The sequence below is a fragment of the Ambystoma mexicanum genome, chromosome 4p, assembly GCF_040938575.1.
Source record: "Ambystoma mexicanum isolate Mex_15411 chromosome 4p, UKY_AmexF1_1, whole genome shotgun sequence".
Classification (NCBI taxonomy): domain Eukaryota; kingdom Metazoa; phylum Chordata; class Amphibia; order Caudata; family Ambystomatidae; genus Ambystoma; species Ambystoma mexicanum.
The window spans coordinates 302,980,016-303,007,721 of NC_090927.1; the positions used below are offsets into that span (position 1 = coordinate 302,980,016).

At 44.7% G+C, this 27,706-nt stretch overlaps 1 protein-coding gene across 3 annotated transcripts in view; it reads right to left on the bottom strand.

Annotated features, from left to right (window-relative positions):
• Positions 1 to 1,500: 1,500 nt before the first annotated feature.
• LOC138453216 (protein FAM228B-like) overlaps positions 1,501 to 27,706 on the bottom strand; it is a 530,008-nt gene continuing 503,802 nt past the window's right edge. For 2 of the 3 annotated variants that reach the window (XM_069605859.1, XM_069605858.1), the window contains one exon: positions 1,501 to 1,823. In XM_069605859.1, the coding sequence (XP_069461960.1) occupies positions 1,637 to 1,823 (187 nt within the window). In that variant the 3' untranslated portion in view covers positions 1,501 to 1,636. The remainder of the gene's footprint in view (positions 1,824 to 27,706) is intronic. The other variant, XM_069605862.1, reaches the window with a different exon arrangement.

Sequence of the window (27,706 nt, forward strand, 5' to 3'; positions counted from 1 at the left end):
AAACCTCAATGGAGGCCTGCATCAATACATTGGCAGAGACAAAGCAGTGTGTTGGGGCACTAAACCACCCACACAGAGACAGTGAGTGCCTTGAAGGGACACTGTCCTGGGGTTGCAGATGCACAAGAGAGTTAGGATTTAGACCAGGAAATTGACTTTGGGACGCAGGACAATATGTCCTCTAAACAAGGGTTGCGGTGGATTGCTTCATATCCCCTTCTGACACCTTTCCTTCTATATAAACCCTGATTTGTGTTGTTTAGCATCCCCTTATATGGTTTAGGCGGTACTCTCACCCTGTCCTTTCCCTGAGAATGTAAAGGGGAGCTGCAAGTCCTGAAGACCTCTTGAAACAAAACAACACTGCCATCCAGAGATTATCTGAAACGCAAAAGGCAGGCCTCCCACAGGCAGGGAGGCTTTGGCCTTTTTTCTCTTTGAACCAGAAGGTGCCTGGGTTAGACCTTGGGAGTTGGAAAGAGAAGTTTGGTTGGACCTTTTTTATACTATTGTGTTAAGTAGACTGAATGTTTTTATTGATTTCCGCTATTTACATCTCTCCTTTTCAGTTGAAAATTAACCGTAGTCCACCACCTCCCTATTCATGACACCCCCTAAAACATAATCAATGAAAAATAAAGGAATGCAAAAACAAGCAGGTTTCCTTTTCGTGCCACAGCAGCCCCTTGGCTGGCCCATCACAAGTTCCATTTGAGCAGCATAGGATTTTATATTCTTGCTCAATTTCTGTAATAGTAGTTGTGTATAGATCATAATATGTTGTTCTAATGCGTATATTGGTTTTATGTAGAGTTCTGTGTCCTTGCTTCTATTCCACATTTTGGTTTTCTGTATGTTTTATCCATTTGACATATTCTTCTAATATTGTTTTGAACAGACTAACTTTTAAATCATTGTGTTGACCTTTATCAGTTATTTTACAATTTGTACTATCTATACTTTTACTTTGCCAGCCTTGAAGTTATGTCGTCAGTGCTTTTTTCATACACGATGAATGCTTTCAATAAATATACGTACGCCACAAACATCTTAAATTGTGCTATACTCAAAATAATCAAGTAAGGTCTTCTATCTTTAAATAGGAGCAAACCCACTGTACAAAACGATGGACGTAAGAGGCAAGAAATGTGAGTGTAGCCTCTTTGGGATAGTACTACTCAGGGAGAAGAACACTATTTTTGTATGGAGTCTATGCAAGATGAAAACAAAACACACATGGCTGTAAAAATCATCAAGTGTTGAAACATTTTCTTATGTGATAGTCTAAAGCGGTCATGGTGGTTTCAATGTTCCTCCGAGGTGGGCAAAAGGCCTCATACAACTGTGGTTTTTCAGCGAATGCTGCAGACATCCTTTTCTGGCAGACTGAAAGTACAGATTCCTGTAATTTTGTACTGCCTACTGGCAATATCATCATATTACTTCTCATAAATGTTTGCCTCCTCTCACAGATGTGCCATGTGATCATGGGCAACTGACTATATCTGAGCCACCCCAGCTGTGCTCTCTTAGCGCTTACTGACAGAAAATGTGGTTTGTAGGGTCAACGTGCAAAAGGAAAACGACCCGAGACAAAGGGACCATGTACTGTGAAAAGGCAATAACTAGGACATGACTATATTGCAATTAGTTTGGCACCCGGGATAGCAGAGGCTTGCTTAGTAGTTGCGGGGAAGTGTGATTTGTGCACTGGAAATTTCCTTTTGTGGCCCACATTGATGAAAAGGTCGGGTGTTTGTGGACTGTCTGCCCAGGTCTTGGTATCCAGAGAACTGCTGTTGAAGACTCCTCTCATTCTTTGCCTAAAACATAAAACATAATTTAGAAAATGTTAATCTTTTGACAGAGTATTTCAGCTGATAATCGAAAAGAATTCATTTGACACACCTGACAAACGTGTATAGCATCACACATTTATTTTCGAACAGTAAAATAAACGTATTCCAGAACACTATAACCTGTCTTTTTGCCTGGGTTCTTTAAGGGTGCCAAGGTAATGCAGCAACACAAAAGGTGGTATGCTTTTGGTTATACACTTTAATTCTCATGAAAAGAAAAGGGGAAAAAAACTAGCTATCCCTATTGTGAAGGAGACTGTCCAGCAAATTATAAAAGTCCACCGTCGTGTCAAACCTACTTCTGTCCCTAACACTTATGTTCAACTAAGGATAATGTCTGTAGAGGGTTCAGAAGGATGCTTTCCTCTTTCTGGACAGGAGATCTTTGCCAATTCTTATCACGGTTTCCAGAGAAAGGGTTCCTGTTTCCCTGGCTTTCTTTCACTCTTTGCAACAACGATAGGGGAGGACTTCCTCCCCCTGGTTTCTTCTTCTTCCTTCTGTACACAAGTCTTTCAATGTTCACAACTACTAGAGGGGGTGACTCCCTTCCCCTGGTTTATTCTTCTCTTCCACAACTACGCAGAATAAGAGGTATTTGTCTTCTCTTGCTTCTTCCCTTTCTTTTTGTTGGAAAAAGTCCAAAGTTGCACTTTCACCTTGGTAATTCAATGAACACTTCACAATGAAAAGGAATATAATTGTCTTGAAAGGTTGCTTGAATCTTGTATATTTATTGATGATATCACAATGGTGAATTAGTAAACTCTTTAATTATCTTCTTTCAAACAGAAAAAGAAAAAGTTTCTTTTGTTCAGATTCACTGCATTCAAAATATAATATGACTAAAGTTTGCCTTTTTCCCTTCAACCTTGTCTTATGCTCCCATAGATATTTATTGTATATTTGACATTGTTGCCTGCTCCCCAACACGTGTTTCTCTGCTATTTTTGTCTAGAGGTTCTTCAGGAGGTACAGTTTTAAATGTAGAAAATGTAAATGCATTTGCTCAATTTAGTCCATTGTTGTCATCTCTTTGTTGTGTTATTACAATATTATTATTGTGTTTTATACAATATTATTATATTGTTGATAGAAAGTTTACTTGAATCCAAAAACCAAGTCACAACAAGAATAAAGTCCAATTTTCATGGTCTCTGAGCAATGTATATTAAATGCCAAAATGTGAGAACATTATTTTACTTACAATTAGGTGGCTGTTTGGAAAAAAAGTTGGATGCTTGTGGCTCCAATTGAATGATATAATGAATGATGCTATTGGGTCATAAAGTTTCCCTAGAATTGGAAACATATAATATGCACCTTAAGTAGAGTGTGGTCATTAATTGCTGGGAACCTTACTCATCATTAGATTAACCATAGTAAGGTAGGTAAAAAAGGGGTTATAGCTAGAATTCTGAGCTTACCTGAAAAATAGATAACTTGGTCTTCAGACGCTCTGTTCCAATGGTACGATTGCAGTAATGATCTCTACAACAAGATGTCCGCTATTTATGTCATACTGTGACATCATCGCGTATACGTGCGTGATGGCATCACGCTTTGTTTACGTATGATAGCCATTTTAGTTCGGGAAGACGAACCTGGCGAATTATTGCATCTCTAATATTACTACTTACATTGAAGAAAGTCTGATTACTAAATATATTTGTAGATTGCTTTTTTGGGTGGAAAACGTGGTTTGTCTTGGTTATAATGTATACAAGAAACATTTGTAAATGTGATAGAAATTTCTTATGAACAGGCTGAGAAGCTGAAAATGGTTTGTTTTGAATGATCGCTCAAGCTAGACTAGTAGTCATAAGGATTCATTGCATAGATTGATAAGATAATCATGATACATTGTTAAAGATTGATAAGATAATCATGATACATTTTTAAGAGTGAAGAGACTGTCAGACTGAGTAAAGAACAATATAAAATAATGCAGTAATAATGGTATCCTTCATAGAAAGTGGTATAGCTCCTGGTCTGTGTTGAGACCGGAGTAGTACGTATCCATAGTGCAAATCCAATTTGCTTCTCATTTTCTCAAGTTTTTCTAGATTTCTACCTCTAGGTGGGAGGTGTCAGGGCTGGAGCTATTGGCAGTGTTGTGGGGGGCCTGGGAGGCGATAAGAGGGCTTTTGGTGGTGCCAGCAGCTTGTCCAGGTGTGTTCTCCATCCTTTTTACAGGAAGAAGGCCCAAGGATGGAGAACCGCCCGGAAACTACATCTCCCAGCAGGCCATGTGCTTCATGGCCCTGCTGGGAGCAACAGGAACACACGCGCGCTACTGCGCATGTGCGAGCCGCGCCCAAGAAGCACCGCTCGCAATCCTGGTCACCGGCAAGAGAGGACGTCTTCTTCCCGAGCTCCAGGAGGCATGCCTACGCGGGGCACCGCCCGCCTGTTACATCCCCGTCCCCGCGTACATGAAAAGCTAAGTACACGTTTTATCTAGAGCAAGCTGATTCATTCTGTTGGAGGGAGACGCGCTACAAGACTTAAGTTCCTAGGCTGATTTAAAGCACGGGAAAACCTGATTGCTAGTTGCATGCAGAGCATGAATACTAACCCTAAGTTGGAGTGGGCTAGGCGGTGAAGTAACCGCACCACTTAACTATCTTAAACTCCGCAGGGAACGTTCTTAAGGAACGACTTTTTCACACGCACGTGCATTGACTTTGTTTTACTATTCACAGCCTGTTGTTGAATCGGATCCGGTGAGACGTATCACAGCCCGTCAACATGAAAAGGCCAAAGGACCTCGAACTCACGCAGAAGCCAGAGCTAAGTGTTTTAGCACTTTGAGTGCATGTTATTTGTTTGCTGCCTGCACATGGGTTAATGTGGGGTACTTGTGATTTGCATACCATTCATGATTTATTAGGCAAGCGTTGTGAAACCAAACGTAACACCAGAGCAAATGGTGATTATTGGTTAGAGGCTCCAATACAAAAGCCTTCCAAAGATTAATCTCTGAGCTGAGTGTGTGATACTAGGATGTGAATGTGTGAGAGGGCGGTGTACCTTCAAACGATTACCTGCAAGATCGGCACAGGAGTCGAGGAGTACGTTACCCTAATTTCCCCCTACCCATCCACTGTTATTTCCCGAACCTCTCTCCGGTCATCCTGAACTGCCTCTACCCATCCACTCGACGGACCCTAACCCTCTTTCCCCAGAGGGTTGCGGAGGCCTGCGGTGTCAATTTCCCAGGTGCCAAGACTCAATGGGAAGGGAGGTGTTTGTGCTGCTTCTGCGCCTGTCAAGAGGAGTGAGGACCTGACAGAATTGCGAGCCCACGTATCTTCTGGCGCCCAGGCAGCGCAATAATGGCGGACGTAGGAGCCCTTCTCCAAGACTTGAAAGCCGAATTAGCGGCAACCAGGCAGGATTACCAGAATCTAGAAGGCCAAGTTCATACCCTGACTATCCAGACCCAGGCCCAAGCAACGCCTTTGCCTAGACAACCCCCACCAACTCCAGTACAAGTACAGGTAGCCATGGAGCCAACTTTGCCACTTGCTGCCCCTGAGGGGTATCATGGGGACCCGCAGAACTTTGACCAGTTCATCATGCAGTGCCAATTACATTTTTTGACCAAACCCATAGTGTTCAGAACTGCTCAATCTCATACCGCATTCGTGATATCCTACCTGACGGGAGATGCAGCTTCATGGGCGACACCTTTGGTTCGCAAGGACGATGCCTTGTTTTACAGCTGGGATACATTTTTAGAAGAGTTTGGTAAAATATTCAACCGCAGGGCTGCGACCTTGCTTAAGGATCGGGAGTTGTTGCAGCTTAGACAAGGAAGCAAGGACTTGGTGACGTATGTGACAGCCTTTAATCGGTTAGCAGTAGAGACCGATTGGCCTCAGGAGAAAAGAATGGCCCTGTTTTATCAGGGTCTAAGAGAGGAGCTGAAGGATTTGGTGGCAGAGGTCGACCCCCAGCCTGAAGACTGTTCTACCATGATTGATCTGGCACTACGATTAGACCAGAGACAAAGTGAACGTCGCCAGGACCGTCGTAAATGTGACAATAAACCTATGGTCCGGCTAGATCAACAAAAGCCCAACAAGGTGTCAGAAAAAGGAACCGAAGAACCGATGCAGATCGGAACTGTACGAGGCCCTTTGACTAAAGAGGAGAAGGAGAGAAGAAGAAGAGACAAATTATGTCTCTATTGTGGTAAATCGGGCCACTTTGTCCGAGAATGTACAAATAAACCACCCATCAAAGGAATCTCGTCGGGAAACGCGGCAGCTCGTCTATGAAGGGGGTGAGGGCGAGCAGAGCTGAAGATACCCCAAAGGTGCTAGCAAACGTACATCATACTCCGTCTGTTCACATAATGCTGGCCGGTCATCTAAATGTGCAAGGAAAACGTATACCAGTGTCGCTAATGGTCGACTCCGGGGCCACGGGTAATTTCGTGGATTACCAAGTAGCGAGAAGACTAGGACTTCCATTGAGAACTAAGAAACAGCCAGAACCAGTAAAGTCAGTGGACGGATCGCCATTGGTTTCACGCCCAATCACCCAACACACGCAACCCATGGAGCTCGAGTGCGGAAAAAGACATCGAGAGATCATCGAGTTCGATGTGATCACGGCACCTCAATTTGGGTTCATTTTGGGTTTAGCGTGGCTACGACTCCATAATCCAGTCGTGGATTGGATCACAGGAACGCTACAGTTCTCCTCGGAGTATTGTCAGGCTAGTTGTAGCATGGAGGAAAGTTGTCCCCATTTCATAGGAGGCAGTACTGATGTAGTTCTACCTGAGGAATATGAGGAGTATCGGGATGTCTTCAGTAAGGTGGCCGCCGAGACCTTACCACAACACAGGCCTTTTGACTGTCGCATAGACTTGGAAGCGGGTGCGGTGCTACCTTGTAGTAGGATTTATGCACTCACCGAAGCCGAGAACGAACACCTGAAGGAGTACATCGAAACCAACCTGGCAAACCGTTTCATACGGCATTCAACATCCCCTGTATCCTCTCCTTTGTTCTTCATACCAAAAAAAAACGGAGACCTAAGAACTTGTATTGATTATAGGGCGATCAACCGCATCACCATCAAGAACCGATACCCGCTGCCTCTGATTCCCGTGTTATTAGACCAGGTACGGGGAACCACTATATACACGAAGTTAGATTTGCGAGGCGCGTATCATTTAGTACGCGTCAGAGAGGGCGACAAATGGAAAACAGCCTTTCGGACCAAGTTCGGCCTGTACGAATATCAGGTCATGCCCTTTGGGCTGTGTAATGCCCCTGCAGCATTTCAATACTTCTTAGATGAGGTGTTACGGGGTTATCTAGATGTTTTTGCCATCGTATACATCGACGACATCCTAATCTATTCTCACAATGCTGCGGAACATCAGGGTCATGTGAAGGCTGTTTTACAGAGGTTGCGTGAACATAAGTTGTATGCGAAACTTGAGAAATGCCAATTTCACCAAACCACAGCTGAGTTTTTAGGATTTATCTTATCACCTCAAGGAATCACCATGGATCAAAAGAAAGTGCAGGCCATTGCCAACTGGCCCTCCCCAGGTTCCGTGAAAGATGTGCAGACAGTATTGGGATTTGCCAATTTCTACCGCCGGTTTATCGAAGGTTTCGCTAAGAAGGTACAACCCATCACTCAATTGTTGCAAAAAGGTGTTCCATTCCAGTGGAACGAAAAGGCCGAAGCTAGTTTCCAAGTCTTGAAAGAAGCATTTGTGACAGCGCCTGTCCTGCAGCATCCAGACCCTGCTAAGCCTTATATCATAGAAACTGGCGCATCTAGTTATGCGTTGGGTGCTATCCTGTCGCAGCGAGACAGTACTGGACAATTACATCCAGTTGCTTATTATTCACAAACATTACTACCAGCTGAACAAAATTACGTAATTGCAGATAAGGAGTTGTTAGCTATTAAAGTAGCCTTCGACGAGTGGCGTCATTACCTCATGGGAGCTCGCCATCCAATCACCACCTATACTGATCATCGAAATTTACAATTCTTGAAATCCGCCAGAGCCCTTAGTCCGAGACAACTTAGATGGGCTTTGCAGTTCTCAGAATATGACTTCGTCGTCACATATCGACCTGGAGTGGAAAATCGGAAGGCGGATATACTATCTCGGTATCCAGAGTCAAATTCAATTCTGTCAAAAAACTTAGAAGAGCCAAAACCAATTGTGGACCCAATCCGCGTAGTGGGAAGTGTGGTGGTAGACATCATATTTGAAAAAATTTGGAAAGCTATGTCTGCACAGGATCTGGTACGATGGGCTAGTGGAGGTCAAGAGCTGACCATCAAGGAAGGATTGCCATTTTACAAGTCTGCACTATACTTGCCTACTATACCACTTTGACAACAAGCTATTAAGTGGTGCCATGACTCTCCTTTCGTGGGACATCCTGGAGCACTGAAAACCAAGGAGCTACTCATGCGCCATTTCTGGTGGCCTAGCTTACAAAAGGATGTGCAACAATACATATCAGGATGTGAAACTTGTTTGAGAAATAAGACCGAACACAAGAAACCTGCGGGTACATTGCAACCCCTTCCTACTCCTCCAGCACCGTGGCATACAGTGTCTTTGGATTTAATTGTTGATCTGCCACCTAGTCAAGGATTTTCAGCTATCCTGGTTGTGGTGGACTATTTAACCAAGATGGCTCGTTTTATACCATGCAAGGGCACTCCCACCGCCAGCACAATAGCGAACTTATTTCTACAACATGTGGTACGACTCCACAGCCTACCTTATGGGATAGTTTCAGATCGGGGACCCCAGTTCACTTCACGATTCTGGCAAGCGTTTTGCAAATCTGTAGGAATAGAGATTCGGTTGTCTACTAGCTACCACCCAGAAACCGATGGTCAATCCGAGAGACTAAACCAAACTTTGGAACAGTATTTGCGGTGCCTAACACAAGGAAAAGAAAACGAATGGGCAGAAGTGATTTGGCTGGCCGAATTAGCTTACAACAACGCAGTACATGCGTCAACCAAGGTTACCCCGTTTTATTGTGCCTACGGCTATCATCCCCGCTTTCAGCCTGTGCCTCAGGGATCAATACCCAAGGTACCCGCAGTCTGTGAGAGGCAGAAACAGTTGGAGTACGTCTGGCAAACTGCACAGCACAACTTAAATCTCGCCAAAGCAGCTTATAAACATCATGCTGACAAGAAAAGAAGATCAGGTCCACAATATGAGGTGGGGGATCAAGTGTGGCTTTCGACACGCAATTTACATATACAAGGTTCTCGCAAGTTCTGCCCCCGTTTCATTGGTCCATTCCCAATTGAGGCTCTGGTTGGTCCTGTGGCATTGAAACTAATCCTACCCTCATCCATGAAGATACACCCAGTGATTCACATCTCTTTGTTAAAACCAGCCCCAGCCTCCATAAGATCCAAAAGACCCCCACCTATCTTAATAGATGGCGTCCCAGAATACGAAGTGCACAATATCCTGGATTCACGCCGGAGGCAGGGGTTCCTATGGTATTTGATGGACTGGAAAGGGTACGGCCCAGAAGATCGCTCTTGGGAGCCCGCAGGTAATGTTCATGCTCCTCGACTCCTCCGCCAGTTTCACCTGTTAAACCCTGCTAAACCAGGGCCTGCTGGAGGGAGGGGGAGTACTGTCAGGGCTGGAGCTATTGGCAGTGTTGTGGGGGGCCTGGGAGGAGATAAGAGGGCTTTTGGTGGTGCCAGCAGCTTGTCCAGGCGTGTTCTCCATCCTTTTTACAGGAAGAAGGCCCAAGGATGGAGAACCGCCCGGAAACTACATCTCCCAGCAGGCCGTGTGCTTCACGGCCCTGCTGGGAGCAACAGGAACACACGTGCGCTACTGCGCATGCGCGAGCCGCGCCCAAGAAGCACCGCTCGCAATCCTGGTCACCGGCAAGAGAGGACGTGTTCTTCCCGAGCTCCAGGAGGCACGCCTACGCGGGGCGCCGCCCGCCTGCTACATCCCCGGCCCCGCGTACATGAAAAGCTAAGTACACGTTTTATCTAGAGCAAGCTGATTCATTCTGTTGGAGGGAGACGCGCTACCCGCTACAAGACCTAAGTTCCTAGGCTGATTTAAAGCACGGGAAAACCTGATTGCTAGTTGCATGCAGAGCATGAATACTAACCCTAAATTGGAGTGGGCTAGGCGGTGAAGTAACCGCACCACTTAATACTTTTAAACTCCGCAGGGAACGTTCTTAAGGAACGGCTTTTTCGCACGTACGTGCATTGACTTTGTTTTACTATTCACAGCCTGTTGTTGAATCGGATCCGGTGAGACGTATCACAGCCCGTCAACACGAAAAGGCCAAAGGACCTCGAACTCACGCAGAAGCCAGAGCTAAGTGTTTTAGCACTTTGCGCGCATGTTATTTGTTTGCTGCCTGCACATGGGTTAATGTGGGGTACTTGTGATTTGCATACCATTCATGATTTATTAGGCAAGCATTGTGAAACCAAACGTAACACCAGAGCAAATGGTGATTATTGGTTAGAGGCTCCAATACAAAAGCCTTCCAAAGATTAATCTCTGAGCTGAGTGTGTGACACTAGGATGTGAATGTGTGAGAGGGCGGTGTACCTTCAAACGATTACCTGCAAGATCGGCACAGGAGTCGAGGAGTACGTTACCCTAAATTCCCCCTACCCATCCACTGTTATTTCCCGAACCTCTCTCCGGTCATCCTGAACTCCCTCTACCCATCCACTCGACGGATCCTAACCCTCTTTCCCCAGAGGGTTGCGGAGGCCTGCGGTGTCAATTTCCCAGGTGCCAAGACTCAATGGGGAGGGAGGCGTTTGTGCTGCTTCTGCGCCTGTCAAGAGGAGTGAGGACCTGACAGGAGGGATACCCTTTCTATTCCAAAGAATGTTAGATGAGAAAGTTGTTCCCGATTGTGTTGTTCTTGAAAGTGTGTAGCAAATGGCGATCTTAGGTCTTGTTTGATGATGGCTGTGATGTGTCCTCCAATCCTGGTTTTTAATGTCCTGATGGTACTGCCTATATAATGTCGATTGCATACATATTTTATAGCATAGATCACATTTTTGCTGTTGCAATTAATCAGTTGCTTGATTGCTGCTTGTGTTCCATTAGGTATTTGAATAGTGGTTTTGGCGTTTTCTGAATATTTGCAAACTTGGCATTGGCCACATTTGTAGTTGCCCTGTAGTGGTGGTTGTAGCCACATCGGTTCTGTCATCACTGGTTGTGATTTTTTTGTACTGGAGGTAAGATGGACTTAACTTGTCTTTCAAATGTTTTGTTTTTAGAAAAGTGATATTAGGATAGTCATCCAGCATGTTCTGAAGATCGGAGTCCACTTTCAGTATGTTCCAGTTTTTTACAAGTATTTTTTTGATGATGTTAGTGTTTGTACTGTAGGTTTTGATGAATTATTTTTTTTGTTGACTGGCTTTTGCATGCGTGTGTGTTGTATCCTGTAGAAGATGCTCTGTGGTCTTGGTTAAGGTTTTGTGATAACTCTTTTTTAAAAGATTCTGACTGTATCCTCATTTTCTGAAGTTTTGCATGGTGTTAGACACATGTTTCTCAAATTCTTCTTTGGTAGTACAGTTTCGCTTGACTCTCAGCATTTCTCTATAAGGTATGTTTTGGATGACATGGGTGGGGTGAATGCTGGTTGCGTGTAATATATTGTTGACCGAAGTTGGTTTAATATACAAGGTGGTGTGGATCATGTTTGCTTGGATGTAAAGGTTAAGATCCAAAAAGTTGATGTGTGATTGGCTGTGTTGTGTAGTGAGTTTTAAATTATATGTGTTATTGTTAAGATAAATAAAGTAATCATGCAATTGTGGTAAGGTGCCATTCAAATCATAATAATGTCATCAATGTATTGCCCCCAGAAAATCTCATTGTTGTTCTTTCTGAATGCTTGGTGTTTCCATGCGTGCTCAAGTTCGTAATGCCCCATGTAAAGGTTGGCATACAATGGGGCAAACTTGGCACCCAAGGCGGTTCCTTGGGTCTGTTTGTAAAGTTGCTTATTGAAAATAAAAATATTGTTGCTTATCGACTAGTAAAGTCAATGGGTACTTTACATGCCCTGGGAGACAGTAATCAGTCCCAGGGTATGGAGTCTATGTTTGGGGGTCGCTACGACACCCCTGTGTCACGGCTCGGAGGGTGCTGTGTGACACATGTGCATAAAGATGGTTCCTATGGGTGAGAGAAAAGATCCCATAGGCATTAAACACAAAAATAGCCTAGAACACACATACCAAAAATGCCTAAGAGTGGGAAAAAGAGTCTCACTCTTAGCAGGTAAAAAGAAACAAACCCTTCAAATACAGCAAAGCTGCTGGGGGAACTCTATAGGTAAGGGAAATTAGCCATGAAATGAGAATTCTCCCTAACAGATGGTCTTTGTATTCGGATATTCTTTCAGTGAGAGATCCAATGCTGTTAATGATGGGCTGGCATGGTGGTAGATCTGTGAATGTTTTATGGATTTTGGGTACAAAGTAGATTGTGGAGATGATGGGGAAATATATGCTCATGTACAGGTGTTCTTCATCTGTTAATAATCTGTTATCGCTCCAATTTTGACTCATAATCTTCCAATCTTCTTGTAGTTGTGGAATTGGGTTTTTCTGTAGTTTCTCGTAACATTTGATATCTTCAAGGTGTTCATTGCTATCTTTATGTAATCTTCCGTTCTCAGGAGTTTGATGTTCCCTCCTTTGTCTGATGTTTTAACTATAGTGTTCTTGTCTGCCTGTAATTCCTGCAATGCCATTTTTTTAGGGAAATTGAGGTTGTGGTGAATCTTTTTCTAACTTCCTTGTAGATAGATGGATCGTAGGTCAGGTTGTGTGGCTTTAAAGAACATGTCAATTGCGTTGCATGCTGCTAATATTGGTAGAAATTTAGACTTTGGTTTGAGAAGAGTTGTTTCTGAGAGACCCATACTTATTTCTTGTTCTTGTGCAAAAGAATCCAATGTATATAAGACATTTGGGTCCGGTAGGTCAACCGTCTGTTCCACATGTTCAACAGTCAGATCTGGAGATGGTATACTTTGGCCGGTTGGTTGTTTCAGCATTTCAGTGTGTGCAAAATATTTCTTTAATTTCAATTTTCTACAGAACTGAAAAAGGTCTACTGTAGTAGAAAAAGTCATATTGATTTGTTGGACAAAAATGTAGTCCCTTATTTAATGCCATGATGAGATGTGAGGAAAGATCTTTATTTGTAAGGTTAACCACTAGGTTTTGCATTGTGGCAGTTGATTCTGGAATCTTGTTTGTACTCCCACTTTTGATTTGCCTGATTTTGTTTTTGAATCCTCTCCACCTTCTGCCTCTCTTAGTCCTTGACTTGGTGTCACATTATTTCCTCTGTTTATGTATGCTCTGGGGTAATTTCTCATTTGTTTTTGTTGTATGAACTCTTCTAAAAAGATGATTTAGTTAAAGATGAGGTTGATGGTTGAGAGGGGATTGCTTGATCCGCTTGTTGTTTGTCAAGTAGTGCTTGAGTAACTGCTTCTTGGTCTGTATCACTTATTGTATCTGTGTCTGATGATTGTGGTGTTATTGGTTGAGTTGCTTGCGGTTGAGTTGTTGTAGGATGTTGTTTGGTCTTTGTGTTTGGGCGTTTATCAAAAGTGTAGACTCCTTTGAATTTATAGTCTAGTTCGTCACGTAGGAATTGTCTGTTTTTTTATCTTAATTTGTTATGAGTAATGATCTATAATGTCCAAAATTTGATCGTTTTTGAATGTTTTTTCTGGGATATTGAGTGTTTCTATGTCTTCCTTTATTTGAGTAATATCCTTGATGAGCTTGTCATGTTGCTTTTTAGCGTTATGTATTAGTCTTTGAATCATTTCTTTAGAAGTAGTGGTCAACAGATCTTCCCAATCTTGCAGTCCCTCAATGTCATCCTCTTCAAATGGCAGAAAGATACAAATAAGTAGTCCACGTGGTATTCGACCTACTTGTAAATATTTTTCTAAAGTTTTTATCTACCACCAGCGTGATAATTCTTGTTTCAGTAATTTACCTTGTTGTAAAAATAATTTGCGCAATGATTTTGTTATTTCAACTGGTGCATTTTCCATCTGGGTGCTGGATCCAGAAAATAGAAGTTCAGCTTCTTCATCTCTTTGTGAGTAGTTTCTCAGCATTTATTTGTTTTTATATTTGCATATATCCGGATTTGGAGGTTGCCCGCTGTATTTGGACAATATAAATTAGAAATAACCAGCCTTTAACAGCACTGGCTCTCTCCCTATTTTTGGGGGATTTAAAGTTCAAAGTCAAAACCTTACTTGTCATTAGATTACCCATCTTTCCTTTTGTTACGCTCACCTGATATCCCCGGGGGCGTCTGGAAGGCTCTGAGATCTGGATTTCTGGATGCGTAGTTGCCCAGTACTGAATAATGAATCTTAGTTATTTGTAGGGTGAGCTATCCGTCCTGTGTTTCTTGTGCAGGGGCGCTTGACGTTTGCTGGCAAGTACACTGGTGCAGTACGCCTTCCTTGGGCCCAGGCCTGCTGTGACCCCGAATCTGCTGGTAGGCAAGTATGTTTAATTGTAAGTCTTCTGTTTATGGTGGGAATTCGTTAATGTCTTTATCTCCTTCTTTTCAGGTGCAAAGGTCTTGATGCTGGCGTGCCGGATGGAGAGGCACGTTTTCTAGGTAAGAGAAAGCGCGAAGCGCAGCGCCTTTATTGTCTTTTAAAGCTAACCTGTGTTTTCTTCTTCTTCTCCTCACAGGCTGCTGTGGTGCTGCGAGAGGATGAGAGCACGATGAAAAACAGGCCCCCGGAATCCGTTAAGGTAAGTACAGCGCTGTGCGGTTGTTTAATATTGAAAGTGAACCTGAATATGTCTCTTTTCCTTTGCAGATGTTGCTGTGGTGCTCCGGATGGAAGCGTGGCGTAGCGCGATGGAATTCAGGTAAGACTGATGGAATTAGATGTTTTGGAAGCGCGCATTCTAATATTGTTTTTCCCTTTCTCGTTATTGCAGGTCGCAATGTTCGTACAGCAGCTGTGGTAGCGGTTTGCTGGAAGTCCTTAAGCTAGTACTCACAGGTGAGTGATGTTTCTTCTTCTCTTGGTTTCGACAGATTGCAGCCCAGTTGAGATGCTGACTGCTGGATGGTGATTTCTCAGGTAAAACAGAATAATCTTGTTCTTGTAGGATTACAGGAAGATGCTGAAGACCAGGAGCTGGACACGGAGAGCGTCACGCTGCGGGTTGCAGAATAACTTGAAGCGTGTTCTGCAGTCAGGGTGTGGTTTATATAGCCCAGGTAAAGTAGTACCAGGGAAAGTAGTTCCAGGCCTGCCACACCCAAACACTAGACCGCATGGCTGGTTCTTAGAACTAGACTGTGTGGGTGCTTCCATGTTGGATTTAAAGGCCCATGTACATAAATGGGACCTAGTTTGAACAGCCCTTCCTTCCTATATATGAGCCTGGTGCCAAAGACGCCAGGACTGGCTCCAGGAGGCCTTTTGCAGTGGTTCTAAGGCCCCCAGGGTTCTGGTGGGAGCCTGCTTGTGGCACAACTTGTGCCCCCTCATAGTGGTCATGACAGCACTATACCCCTTTCATGGTATCATTTCCGTCCGGTCCGGGTTTGGTGGGGTTATCCAGGTGAAACCTCTTAATCAGACGTGGTGCGTGAATATGTTAATTTGGTTCCCAAGTTCTGTCTTGAGGCCCGTACCCTTTCCAGTCCACTAAATAGTATAGCTTAGATCTGGTACGTTTCGCATCCAGGAGGTTTTTAACTTCAAATTCAGGCTCTCCATCAACTAGCACAGGTTTTGGTGGTGTTAAGACTTGGGTTCCTGGTTGTACAGGTTTTACAAGTGACACATGGAACACCGGATGAATTTGCTTGCTTGGTATTTGTATTTGTTTTATTTTAGTGCGCACCTTGCCCAGGGGCTTCTGGGCGCATGTTTAGGAGGCAGTTACAAGTTACAACATAGACACAAGAGAACAAATTTACATTGTAATCAATTTACAACGTGTTCAAAGTAGAGTAAAAACAGGAGAAGAAAAGTGATAATTACAGTTCCAGCAAATAAATACATACAATATACGTTTAGACAAATATACAAAAGTTCAGGAAAATCTCAGTATGAGGTCAGTCTATGAGCAGAGTCCCGTAGGGTTAGCTGTGGGAGTGTAGTGTAAGGGCTAAGGCATCCTGTTCATGTAGCCACTGTTTAGTTTTAGCTTTGAAGGAATAGCAATAAGGCACGTTTCTCAGAGCGTTAGCAAGTGATTTCCAAAGCTTCGCTGCAAGGACTGGAAAACTAGCACCACCAGCTGTCCGTAGTTTGAAACTGGGGATCACCAGTGTGTGTGTCTGGGCAGATCTCAGTGGTCTGGCTGCTGTGTGTTGTGTGAAGCACGTAGACAGGTAAGCAGGGGCTGCGTTGTTCTGGGCCTTGTGAGTAAGCACGAGTGCTTTGAGAGATATACGAAGAGAAATAGGTAGCCAGTGCAAGTTGCGTCTAGTGTTGGAGATATGAGAGCGCCTGGGTATGTTAAGCGCTGCCCTTATGGCGTTGTTCTGCGTAACCTGGAGTTTATCAAGGTTTTCTTGACTAGTCCCTAGGTAGAGGGCGTTGCAATAGTCGATTTTAGACATGATAAGGGTTCTGGCTAGAATCAGACAATTGCCAGTTGTCAGAAATGGGCGACAAGCTGTGATCAGTTTACAGGTATAGGATGAGGCCGAGACAACTGCGTTGGTTTGTCTATAGAGGGATAAGGTGGAGTCAAGATATATTCCCAAAGTTTTTGTGACGTTGGTGACTTTGATGTCGTTCCCGTCAATACTAAAGGAGTTGTATTTGGGGTCAAGCTTGGTAAATTTAGATTGGGAGCCTAGGATGATTAGCTCTGTTTTTTCATCATTAAGGCAGAGCCCATGATGAGCCATCCAGGCCTGAATGACAGTATAGACTGTGTTAAGAGCTTTGGCGTCTGTTGCATAATCACCAGTGATAGGGATGAGTATCTGTGTGTCATCCGCATAATTAGTGTAAGAAAATCCCAGATAGTCAAGTATATCAAAGCGTTGTTTAGTAAAGACGTTGTAAAGTGTGGGAGATCCGCAGGATCCTTGTGGGACTCCGCACGGGACGTGGGCTGGATCGGCAGCAACGAGGGGAGAGAAGACCCTCTTGGTTCTGTTTGATAAGAAGGAGCTGATCCACGATATGGAAGCCTCAGAGAAGTGAGCAGCAATCCTAAGGTGGTGACAGAGGATTTGATGATCGACCGGATCAAAGGCTGCTGAGAGGTCAAGAAGGAGCAGGAGCACCTGTTTGCCCTTGTCTTTCAGATCCTCGATTTGAGTTTTTAGGTCTATTAATGCAGTTTCCGTGCCGTGTCTAGGACGGAACCCAGTTTGTCTAAGCCCTAGGAGATTGTTGTTTTCGAGGTAATCCTGGATTTGGAGATAGGCTGCTTGGTCGAGAATTTTGAGAAGGTAGGGTACCGTGGTGATGGGCCTGTAGTTAGAAGGATTACTGGGGTCAAGATTAGGTTTTTTGATTAATGGGATGACCCAGGCATCCTTGAGGTTGTCGGGTACAGTTCCCGATTCAAATGAATGCGTTAATGAATGAAGTAATGAATGGGGCGAGATCATGTGCAGCTTCCTTTATGATTGGAGCTGGGAAAGCGTCACCTTGGCAGTTGGAGGGCTTGAGCTTTGTAATGATATTTTCAACTTCCTTGATGGTGAGAGGTGCGAAACGCAACGGTTTAAAGGCGTGTTTAGGTGCGGGGGTTTTGTAGAGCATGGGGTTGCCAGTTGAGTCAGAAAGGAGGCTTTTTTTGCATTGATTTTGGTGTGGAGCAGGGCAATTTTGTCTAGCAATGCTTTTTGAATATTAGCGCACCACTCAGGGATACACGTATCAAGTGGGGCAATAGGAGATTTAAGTTCCTTGAGGATCTTGAAGAGTTCATTGGTGTTTGATTGGGCTTGAATTAGCCTTTTGTTGTACACTTCCTTTTTTGCAGCTAGGATAGCTTCTTTGTAGGTCAGTGAGGCTGACAGAAGGTTACTTTTGTTGATTAGCGAGGGTACGCTTTTCCAGTGAGCCTCAGCTTTCCTTTTTTCTTTACGTAGGTCACATAAGTAAGGTGTGAGCCGTGGTTTTTGTTTGCGCCATTTGATGGGAGCGATAGTATTGAGGGCTTTAAGCATGGCGCTGTTATAGCTGTCAACTAGTGCTGTGGGGTCCGAGCAGGTGGAAGACACCGAGTTCAGTAGAGGGAGGATGAGCGGGAGTAGTTTCTCAACCGTAATGTCCTTTTTATTGCGTGTATATGTGGGAGTAGCAAGGTTGGGTTTAACTACAGGGGGACTGGAGTTAATGGAGAAAGATATTTTGTGGTGATGGGACCAAGCGCAGGCGACACAGAAGTGACGCTAAGTGCACAGTTGATGTCAGAAACCCAGTCTAGAGTGCGACCTTTGATGTGGGTAGGCTCATTAACATGTTGGGTAAGGCCAAAGTCGGCAAGGACATTTTCTAGGTCGGTGGCTTTGGGGTCATTCTTATCCTGGTAGCCTAGATTAAGGTCACCCAAAATAATAATTTGAGAGTCAGGCTTAGTAGTAGAAGCTAGGATAGAGGATATGTCTTCTACAAATGAAGAGATAGGTCTGGGGGGGGGCTGTAGATAAGATGTACTGTGGGCGTTTGGTTGGGTGTGATAGGTAGTTTAATGGACAGTAGTTTCGCTGAGGGCAGCTTAAGGCTATTGGCAGCTCTGATGTTAAGCGAGCTCTTAAATATGAAGGCCAGTCCCCCGCCCTTAGTTTGGCTAGTGTCTCTGTCACACCTGATGATTGAGTAGTTGTCAGGAATGGCCAGGTTCAAGGTGGGACCAGAGGCTGCATGCAGCCAGGTTTCTGTGATTGCAAGAAAGTCGAGGTTTTCAGTGACAATGAGATCTGCAATATCTAGAGCATGCGCCGGGATGGAGCGTGCATTGATGAGTGCACCTTTGATATTAGAGATCGAGGTGTCATGTGCATGGGATGCACTGTCAGCTATCGGAGTCGCGTGTACTATGGTATTGTTTTTGCCAGAGTTGGACATTTTGTCAGTCGCAAGGTTGTTCTGGTGGTATGACCAGTGACGACATCTTAAGGCTAATCTTTGATTTCTGACTGATGGAGCACATGGTAGGCTGGGTGGATAGGGCAAGGTAGATGAAGGGTGGTAAGGCAATATTGTGCAATTGGCGGCGGAGTATGCATGGTGTAGAAGGGATAGTGAGATAGCAGCCGGGTTCTGAATGTCTGAGCCCCGCACAATGTTTTGGAGGGCAGGTGTGGTTGAGTTGTTAATTGTTGGAGATTGCTGGCGATGAGGGTGGTGCAGGCGCGAGCCGAGCCTCAAATTTCTGGAGGATGTAGGGCAAGGTTGGTTGGGGGTAGGTTTGGTAGCGAAATGACGTAACCAAAGGGCTGGCTCGTTTAGATAAGGATTGGGATCTGTCATGGTAGGTACGAACTGTGGTTTGGGAGACGATGTGGCACTGTGAAAGAGTGCGGGCAGGGCGTTAAGCAGTGTGCTACTGGAACAGAGCAGGGACCAGATTAAAACCTGCAGCGTGACCGACAGGTAAGCAGCCGGGTGTAAACTAGGCAAGTGTGTATGCTTAGGTGCAGTAGCATATGTGAACAAAAGGTGATGGTGGGTAGCACCAGTACTGTGCATTTTAGATACTCAGTAAGTGGTAGCGTGAAACCAAGGTGGGCAGAGGGTTAACAAACCGAAAACATGTGTCAGAATCTATAGGGTAGAAGAGAGCCGTAGGATTCAGGATGGGCTGGTGCACAGGGGTAGCAACTGGCATAGAGAAGGCAACCTATGGGCGCGCAATGAGCAAAGTAGGGTACAGTTCACAAGCATCGTCTGGCATAGTGAATGCAAATCAGTTAGTTATCAGACTGCAGCAAGCGCATCAGAGTGCACAGTGAACACGTTGAGCATAGCAGGAGCAATAATGGGTAGCATGGCATGTATTTAACGTTGAAAAGTGTCGACCTACCGCTAGAGGCAGGGTACGCAGGCTGTAGCGTATTGACTGTCCTAGTGTGGATGCTGAGGCAAGAATGGCAACCGACCAAGAGCACAGTAGATACGGATCAAATATGCTGGCAAGGTGCATGTGCAACAAGGCTAAGGCTAATGTAGCTAATGTACGGCTAAGGCACGGCGACCAGACTAAACAGGGGGCGATACGACAATGGGTGGTAAGGCACATGGGAGACGACTAGAGTGGTGACCGACCTCAAGAGGCACAGTGCCGTCACATTGAGAAACTTAGTGTGAATGCTTATGCCGTGACTGACAGCCGCTCAGTGGGGCATTGACGAGTAGTACACATTGTATAACTTAATATAAGAAAGGGATTATGCACAGGCATACACAATACACACAATCAATACACATTGTATAACTTAATATAAGCAAGGAAGTATGTCCAGGCAGGGGGTGGCAACTACGCAATATGCATAGTACAGTATAATTAGGCTGGAGAGGTGCATGCGCAGACAGTCAAATGTAGGCCCGACCGCAAGTGGCACAGTAGTTCTGCTATACAGCGGACAGTTCAAGGTTACAAGCAAGGATCGAGGTCGGGCATGGGGCATCAACCATCACAGCGCAATGAGAGGCACAGATACATGAAGCACCCGTGAGACGCAACGAAAAATGCAGCGCTCAGAGTCTTTCAGATTAGTAATACAGTTGCCAAAGCAGATAGTAATTAAAGGAGCAATTGGAATAGCAAACATCAAAACTTACAGTTAGCCAGGACATTGACTCGTACTTAAGCCCCTAGTGTCAATAAGGATGAGTAAGTAAGTAAGGTAAGACTAACTTGACGGCCACCGGATTTATCACCGATTCGATGGTATAAGGTCCTAGATACCTTGGACGAAAGGTCTGGGTAACTTTTATGAGCACATGTTTTGATGCCAACCAGACTTCGTCTCCAACTTGGTAATCAGGAGCTTTCTTTCGATGCCGGTCCGAGAATTATTTTTGTCCGTCTTTGGCTTGCAGTAAATGTTCATTTGCCCTTTTGAAGGCTTGGGTTATGCTTGTGTGTAGTGTCTTTACCGCTGGCATTTCCAAGGTCGTGGGGGAGTCTAGTTCAGAGGTACGTGGATGTCTTCCATATATTGGGCCTCATCACGACCCAGGCGGTAAGGGGTTAACGGCGCCGTAAAAGGTGGCAGCGCCGTTAACCCCTTACCGCCAAATTACGAGGTCCTTTTGCGGGTGCCTACCTCAACGGCTGGTTTTACCAGCCGTTAAGGAAGGAACCCGCAAAGGGACTTTCGAGGTAATTACGGTAACGCAATTTGCAGTACCGTAATTACCGCCTTCCCCATTACCATTGAGCCCTATGGGGGCAAAAATGGGAATGGGGAAGAGCCAATGGTGAATGGGGAATTACTGCCCCGCCAACCTTTGAATGGGGCGGTAATTCCGCCATCTACTATGGCGCAATCGGTAAAATACCGGCATCAACCATGGCGCTAATAGCGCCATGGTTAACGCCTGGGTCGTAATGACCCCCATTGTGTAGAACAGGCTTTGTCCCGTACTGGTGTGTCTGGAGTTATTGTATGCGTATTCCGCTATCCACAACAAGTCTTTCCAATTCTCTTCCACTTGATGCAGCATGCAATGTAGATACTGTTCTAATGTCTGGTTTATTCTTTCTGTTTGTCAGTCCGTTTGGGGGTGATGGCTAGTGGATAATCGAACATCGATTTGTGCCAACTTTCCTCCAGAAGTTGGATACATATTGGCTTCCACGATCTGTGATTAGGATGAGGGGAAACCTTGCAGTTTTATAATCTGTTCACGAAATGCTTTTGCCAGACGTTAGTGTTAGCAAGTCCTTTGAATGAAATGAAATGTGCCATTTTAGAGAACAGGTCTATAACCACCAAAATGGTATTAAAACCTTGAAAGGGAGGTAAGTCCGTAATAAAATCGAGAGAAAGAGTATGCCAGGGAGCCGGTGGAATATCCAGTGGTTGTAGGAGGCCAGCTGGTTTCTGTTTTTGTGATTTATTCTGTGCACATATCCCACAGGATAGAACAAATCGAGCAATGTCCTTACGCCAGGTTGGCCATCAATAATTCCGTTTAACCTTGGCCAGAGTCTTAGCAATTCTGGGATGGCCTTCGATCAGGGAATCGTGATAACCAGACATGACCAATTCTTTCAGATCTTTACTTGGTAGATATAGTCGTTCCTTGAAGTAGGGTAATCCATCCAGAACCGTGTGATGTTCATTTTGGGAATTCCATTTCTCCAAGATCTCGGGGTTCATTAAGGTTCGAATCTTATCTTGAAGTTCACTCAGAGTCAATGTGGTGGTGAGTCCCAGTAGTTTATCACTTGGGATGATGGCAACAGGGTCCAGGGTACTGTTAGTTTTTTCTTCAACACCCATACGAGACAAGGCATCAGCCTTCCCTTCCGAACTCCAGTTCGGTATATTATTACGTAATCGTATTCTGCGAAGAATAGAGCCCACCGCAACTGTTGTGACGATTGGGCTTTTGCTGACTTTAGGTATTGAAGGTTTCGGTGATCTGTGATTACTGTGATGGTATGTCTGGCACCTAATAGATACTGCCGCCAGGCTTTGAAGGCTGATTTTATTGCCAACAATTCTTTGTCTGTAATTGCATAGTTAAGTTCTGGTGGTGAGAATTTACGTGACCAAAAGGCCACGGGGTGTAATTGGCCTGTCTCTGGATCTCTTTGAGAGAGAACTGCACCCATAGCTACGCTGGAAGCATCAATTTCCACTACATAGGGGAGATCAGGACGAGGATGTCGTAAAATTGGCACGGAAGTGAATCTTTTCTTGGAGTTCTTGAAAGGCCTGTTCCGCCTCTTCAGTCCATTGGAATTTTTTGTTGTTTTTTCTCAGTAACGGTGTGATTGGGTGGACTAGCCGTGAGAAATCTGGAATAAATCGGCAATAATAATGTGCAAAGCCGAGCATGCTTTGGGTTCCTTTAAGTGAAGAAGGTGACAGCCAATTAAGGATGGCATCTACTTTGTGTAAATCCATCTTGACTCACTTTGGCGAGAGAACAAAACCGAGGAACTCAACTTCGGTGAAATGGAAGGAGCATTTCTCGAGTTTAGCGTACAGTTTGTGCTGGCAAAGTTTTGCAAGGACTGAGCGAACAAGTTACACATGATCTCTTTCAGAGGGGGAATACACCAGGATGTCATCAATATGACCAGGGCACAAACATCGATTAATTCCCGTAATACATCATTCATGAAGTATTGGAATGCTGCGGGAGCGTTGCACAGCCCGAAAGGCATTACCTTTTATTCGTAAAAGGCCATACTTGGTGCGAAACGCGGTTTTCTATTCATCCCCTTTCTTAACACGTACAAGGTGGTATGTTCCTCTGAGGTCTAGTTTGGTGTAGATTCGGGCATCCTTGACTTTGTCCAACAGTTCCGGGTTAAGGGGCAAAGGGTAGCGTTTTTTTACTGTGATTTGATTAAGTGAGCGGTAATAGATGCAAGTTCTCAAATCTCCTTCCTTCTTGGGTACGAAGAATAAGGGAGAGGCTGCCGGTGACTTTGACGGGCGGATAAACCCATTAGCCAGGTATTGATCTAGGTAGGACTTCAAGTGGAGATTTTCAGTTTCCGGAAGTGCATACATTCGACCACAAGGAACCTGTGCGCCAGGTATCAGGTCAATCTGACAGTCATAGGGCCTATGTGGCGGTAATGTGTTAGCCTGTTCCTTCTGAAAAACATCTTGATAATCCTGATATTCTTTTGGTAAGGTGTCCATTGGTTCCTCGATCCCCGATGCCATTCCTTGAACAGATTTCGGGTTTGGCTGTGGTATAGATTTCATGTACCGGACACACACCAGCCGTTACCAGCTGATAGCCCTATGCTACACTCCTTATGGGACACAGCCCCCATTATTATTTTTGGAACTTCGTGAGTCGAATCCCATTCCAGACAGGAGAGGTTTTGGGTCACGAGAGTCAGCAGTCTGAGTTTGTTACGATGCAGTCAGCATTCACTGAGTTCATAATCTATTTGTATAATCAACAAGGTATACTGAGCCTCTGTCTATATTCTCATCTACAGAAAGGCACCACAAGACTGAGACAAAACAGAGTTTAAACAGATGAAGTGTTTTATACATATATATATATGTATATGTGTATATGTGTATATATATGTATATGTATATATATATATATATGTGTAAGTTTTACCAAAAAACGTTCACATTTACAACCACGCTATTACCTAATAGTGTGGGAAATCATTAACAACAAAAATAGTGTATTGACAGTTTCTGAAACAATGACAGTATTTTGAGCTGAATAACAGTCCTCACAAGTACCGAAATGTACTCAGAAGATTATACACAATGTAACATATTAAATTAAACAAGGCATTCATTTGTGGCTGAACAAAACAGAAAAACCACATTAACTTGATTGTCCTTCTGGGCAGTATAATTCTTTCTGCTCAGAGCTTCCTAAACACACTCATATCAATCATGTGTGCCGACGCGTTTCGGATTAAACAGCAATCCTTCTTCAGGGTGGGGTGTGTTACAGTTTCAAAAGTGTTCATTAATTCCTACAGAAGGGAAGGATAAACTAATTAGGCCTCTTTGAAAGCAGAGAGATTTCACAAGTAACTCTCAAGTGAAGAGTAGCACTGACCTTAATTCCTGTATATGTAGCAAAAACCGGTATCAACCTGTGTGGTAAATGTGCAAGAGTGCATAGTAAGGATTTATTCTAAAGCACGAGTCAACTTTTCAACTGGTACAAAGGAAGTTTAGTGTACTCACCCGGAAGGAAGACAAGTACCTCTCCCTGGGTGAAGTAAGGGTGATAGGCCGTGATTTTCAGTGAGCGATGGCTAAAGGCAAGTAGAGATCAGATGTGTGCCTTTAATGTGTTATAAAATGTCTCCCTGCAATTGTGACCATATTGAACCTAATGGGGTAAAGAAATAACTAAAGTACTTCATTGTGAATTCATGTCATAATGACCCGAGTCAATTTTGCTACCTGTTTATTTTCTATGCATAGAACATCTAGTTCAGAACGACTTATAGGGCATACACAGTGGTGCAGACCATGACACGCTCTAAATACTGTGCTCATCCCGAGTTGCTAGATTAAATTAATGTTCGCAACTTAAGCGGGTTGCGCCACTTCGTGCGAGTTAAAAATTACAGATTGGCATAACGAATAGCCCAGGCTCTCATGTCTTAGAGCGCTTGCTTGCTCTCTAATAATCAGAATACACAATAAGTTTAGTATTTTGGGTAGCAAGCCTGGGCGCATTCGTCAGAAAAGGTCAGTCTCTTTGCACGCCAGTCTATGTGGGGATTGTGAGTTACTAACCATATCATCCCTAAGATCAACCAGAACTGAGGAGCTTTGATGAGGTCAAACGTGATTGCTTCTTGATGTCCATCCTGACACAGAAGGGTTAATTCTGTTGTGCATTGGGTTACTGGTCCCGAAGCAATTTCTGTACCGTCAACAGTAGAACAAGTTACTTCTTACCTTGTAACGTTCTTTCGACGGGATGTTCCTCCGACGTATTCCTTTTCTTTGATCTTTGATAATACGCTTCCAGCTTGCTGGCCAAGGAATTTTTTTTCTCTGCAGAGGGTGCTGCACGTCGACGGCCGTCGAGTCGATGTCCCTTGACGGCCACCGTATCAGCGCCAACGTCACCATGCCCATAAATAGCCACGCGCGGCGTCCATTGCTCAGTTCCGTTTTTCCGCGCTGCGTGGGGCCTCGGAACATCGTTGCTCAGTTCAGTCATATAACTAATCTACATATACTCGAAATATACCAACTCGTTCTCGATGGCATCTTCATCGGAACCGACAACGCCGCTATCCGGCTTAAAAAAATGTCGAGACTGCGGTAAATACATTTTGATAACGGATCCACACAGGATCTGCTTGTGGTGCTTGGGAGCCGAGCACCATTGTTCGGAGTGTGAGGACTGCATGTCCATGAAGGCGTAAGCCTTGAAGGAGCGCAAGGGGAAGCTCGAGAGAGGTAAGTCAGTCAAAACCTCCTCGAAAGTTTCTTCTGGCGAGTCGAGGCATTCGTCTCCTCGCCGTCGAAAACATTCCCATTCTAGATCTCGAGATAACTCCCACCATTCATCGAGATCAAGACACACAAAGAAGAGACGTCGAAGATCCCCTTCCTCGTCGTCTTCTGTTTCCCCAGAAAGGGTCTCCTGCCCCACAAAACACAGCTCTCAGGCTGAGTGGGAGGAATTCAGGAAGAAAATGTTAAGCGTCTTTGAGAAAACGTCCTCGTCCCCCTCGAAGACAGCTGAGGGTGATACCCCAGGTGAAAAACCCAAAAAATCAAAACGCTGCGAGTCGCAGCACCCGGCGAAACATTCCACCCGAGAGCGCCACGGGCCATCGGGTAAGAAGGCACCGTCTTCGACGTCGTCGAAGATCCCTTCGACGCATGTATCGGCGCCATCGACGCCGTTGTCGAAGGGTTCTTCGACGCATCGGTCGATCGACTCGACGCCATCATCGACGCCGATGAAAGAGAAGACCACGGCTACTCCACAGCCAACGGTGATTCCAAGAACCTCTGGCACGACGCCGAGACCGTCGTCGATGTCGTCGAGGCGCAGCGCCCTCTACAGAGAAAAAAAATTCCGAGGCCAGCAAGCTGGAAGCGTATTATCAAAGATCAAAGATAAGGAATACGTCGGAGGACACAATCCCTTCGAAGTTACCTTTTCAGTTGTTGGTTTTGTGCATAAGGGAAGTACCATTTCTGTTGCCAGATCTCGATCTATGTAATTACCAACTGCTCCGCTGTCTATATATGCCTCTATGGCATGCATCCGTGACGGTCGTTGGTGATTTATGAAGGTTACTGGTAGGCCAAAATGTGAGGTCTGTGACTCATCCTTTTCGCTCGACAAGCGGACCTCTACGCTTGCCGGGCCTTGTAGTTTTCCGATTCCTTTCCCTCATCTTCTTTCTCTGTAGCGCCTACCACCTTCCTTGGAGGTTTCACTGGGCATTCTTTGAGGTAGTGAACCAATTTACTGCAGTATAGGCATAACTGTAGCTGTCTCCTCTTGTCTCTTTCACCCTTGGTTAAAGGGGGTCGTACTCCTTCAATTCGCATGGGTTCTGTGGTATTTCCCTGAAGGACGTTGAACATTATCTTTTGAACCTACGTACATGGCACGATTTTCGAGTCTACTTCGGCCTGTTCTTCGATCCTGTAATCTGTGGTCCAACTGAAGTACCAGGTTGATAAACTCTGCACAGTCTTTAGGTGGGTCTACCACTTGAGCAAGGACATCCTTAAGGTCTCCTCGTAGGCCCCGATGAAACAACGTGGTTCTTTTATCTTCTGGCCAGCCCGCTTCTACAACTAGTCTATTAAAGGTGGCAATATAAGTCAGCAAATCTTGATTCCCTTGGCGGAGGGACAGGAGTTAGTTATCAAGAGCTCATCCATGCAAGTGTCGAGCAAATAATGTTTCCATCTCCTGTTGAAAACCCCTGAAGTAATGGGTCATCCCGGCTCACTAAAGGTACCGACCAGTCTGCGGCACTTCCACCCAAATATGATAACACGAAGGCCACCCTCGCCTGGTCGTTTGGGAAAGCCCCAGACCTACAAAGAAAATGGAGGCGGCACTGGTTCATGAATGTTGTGTACATTCTGG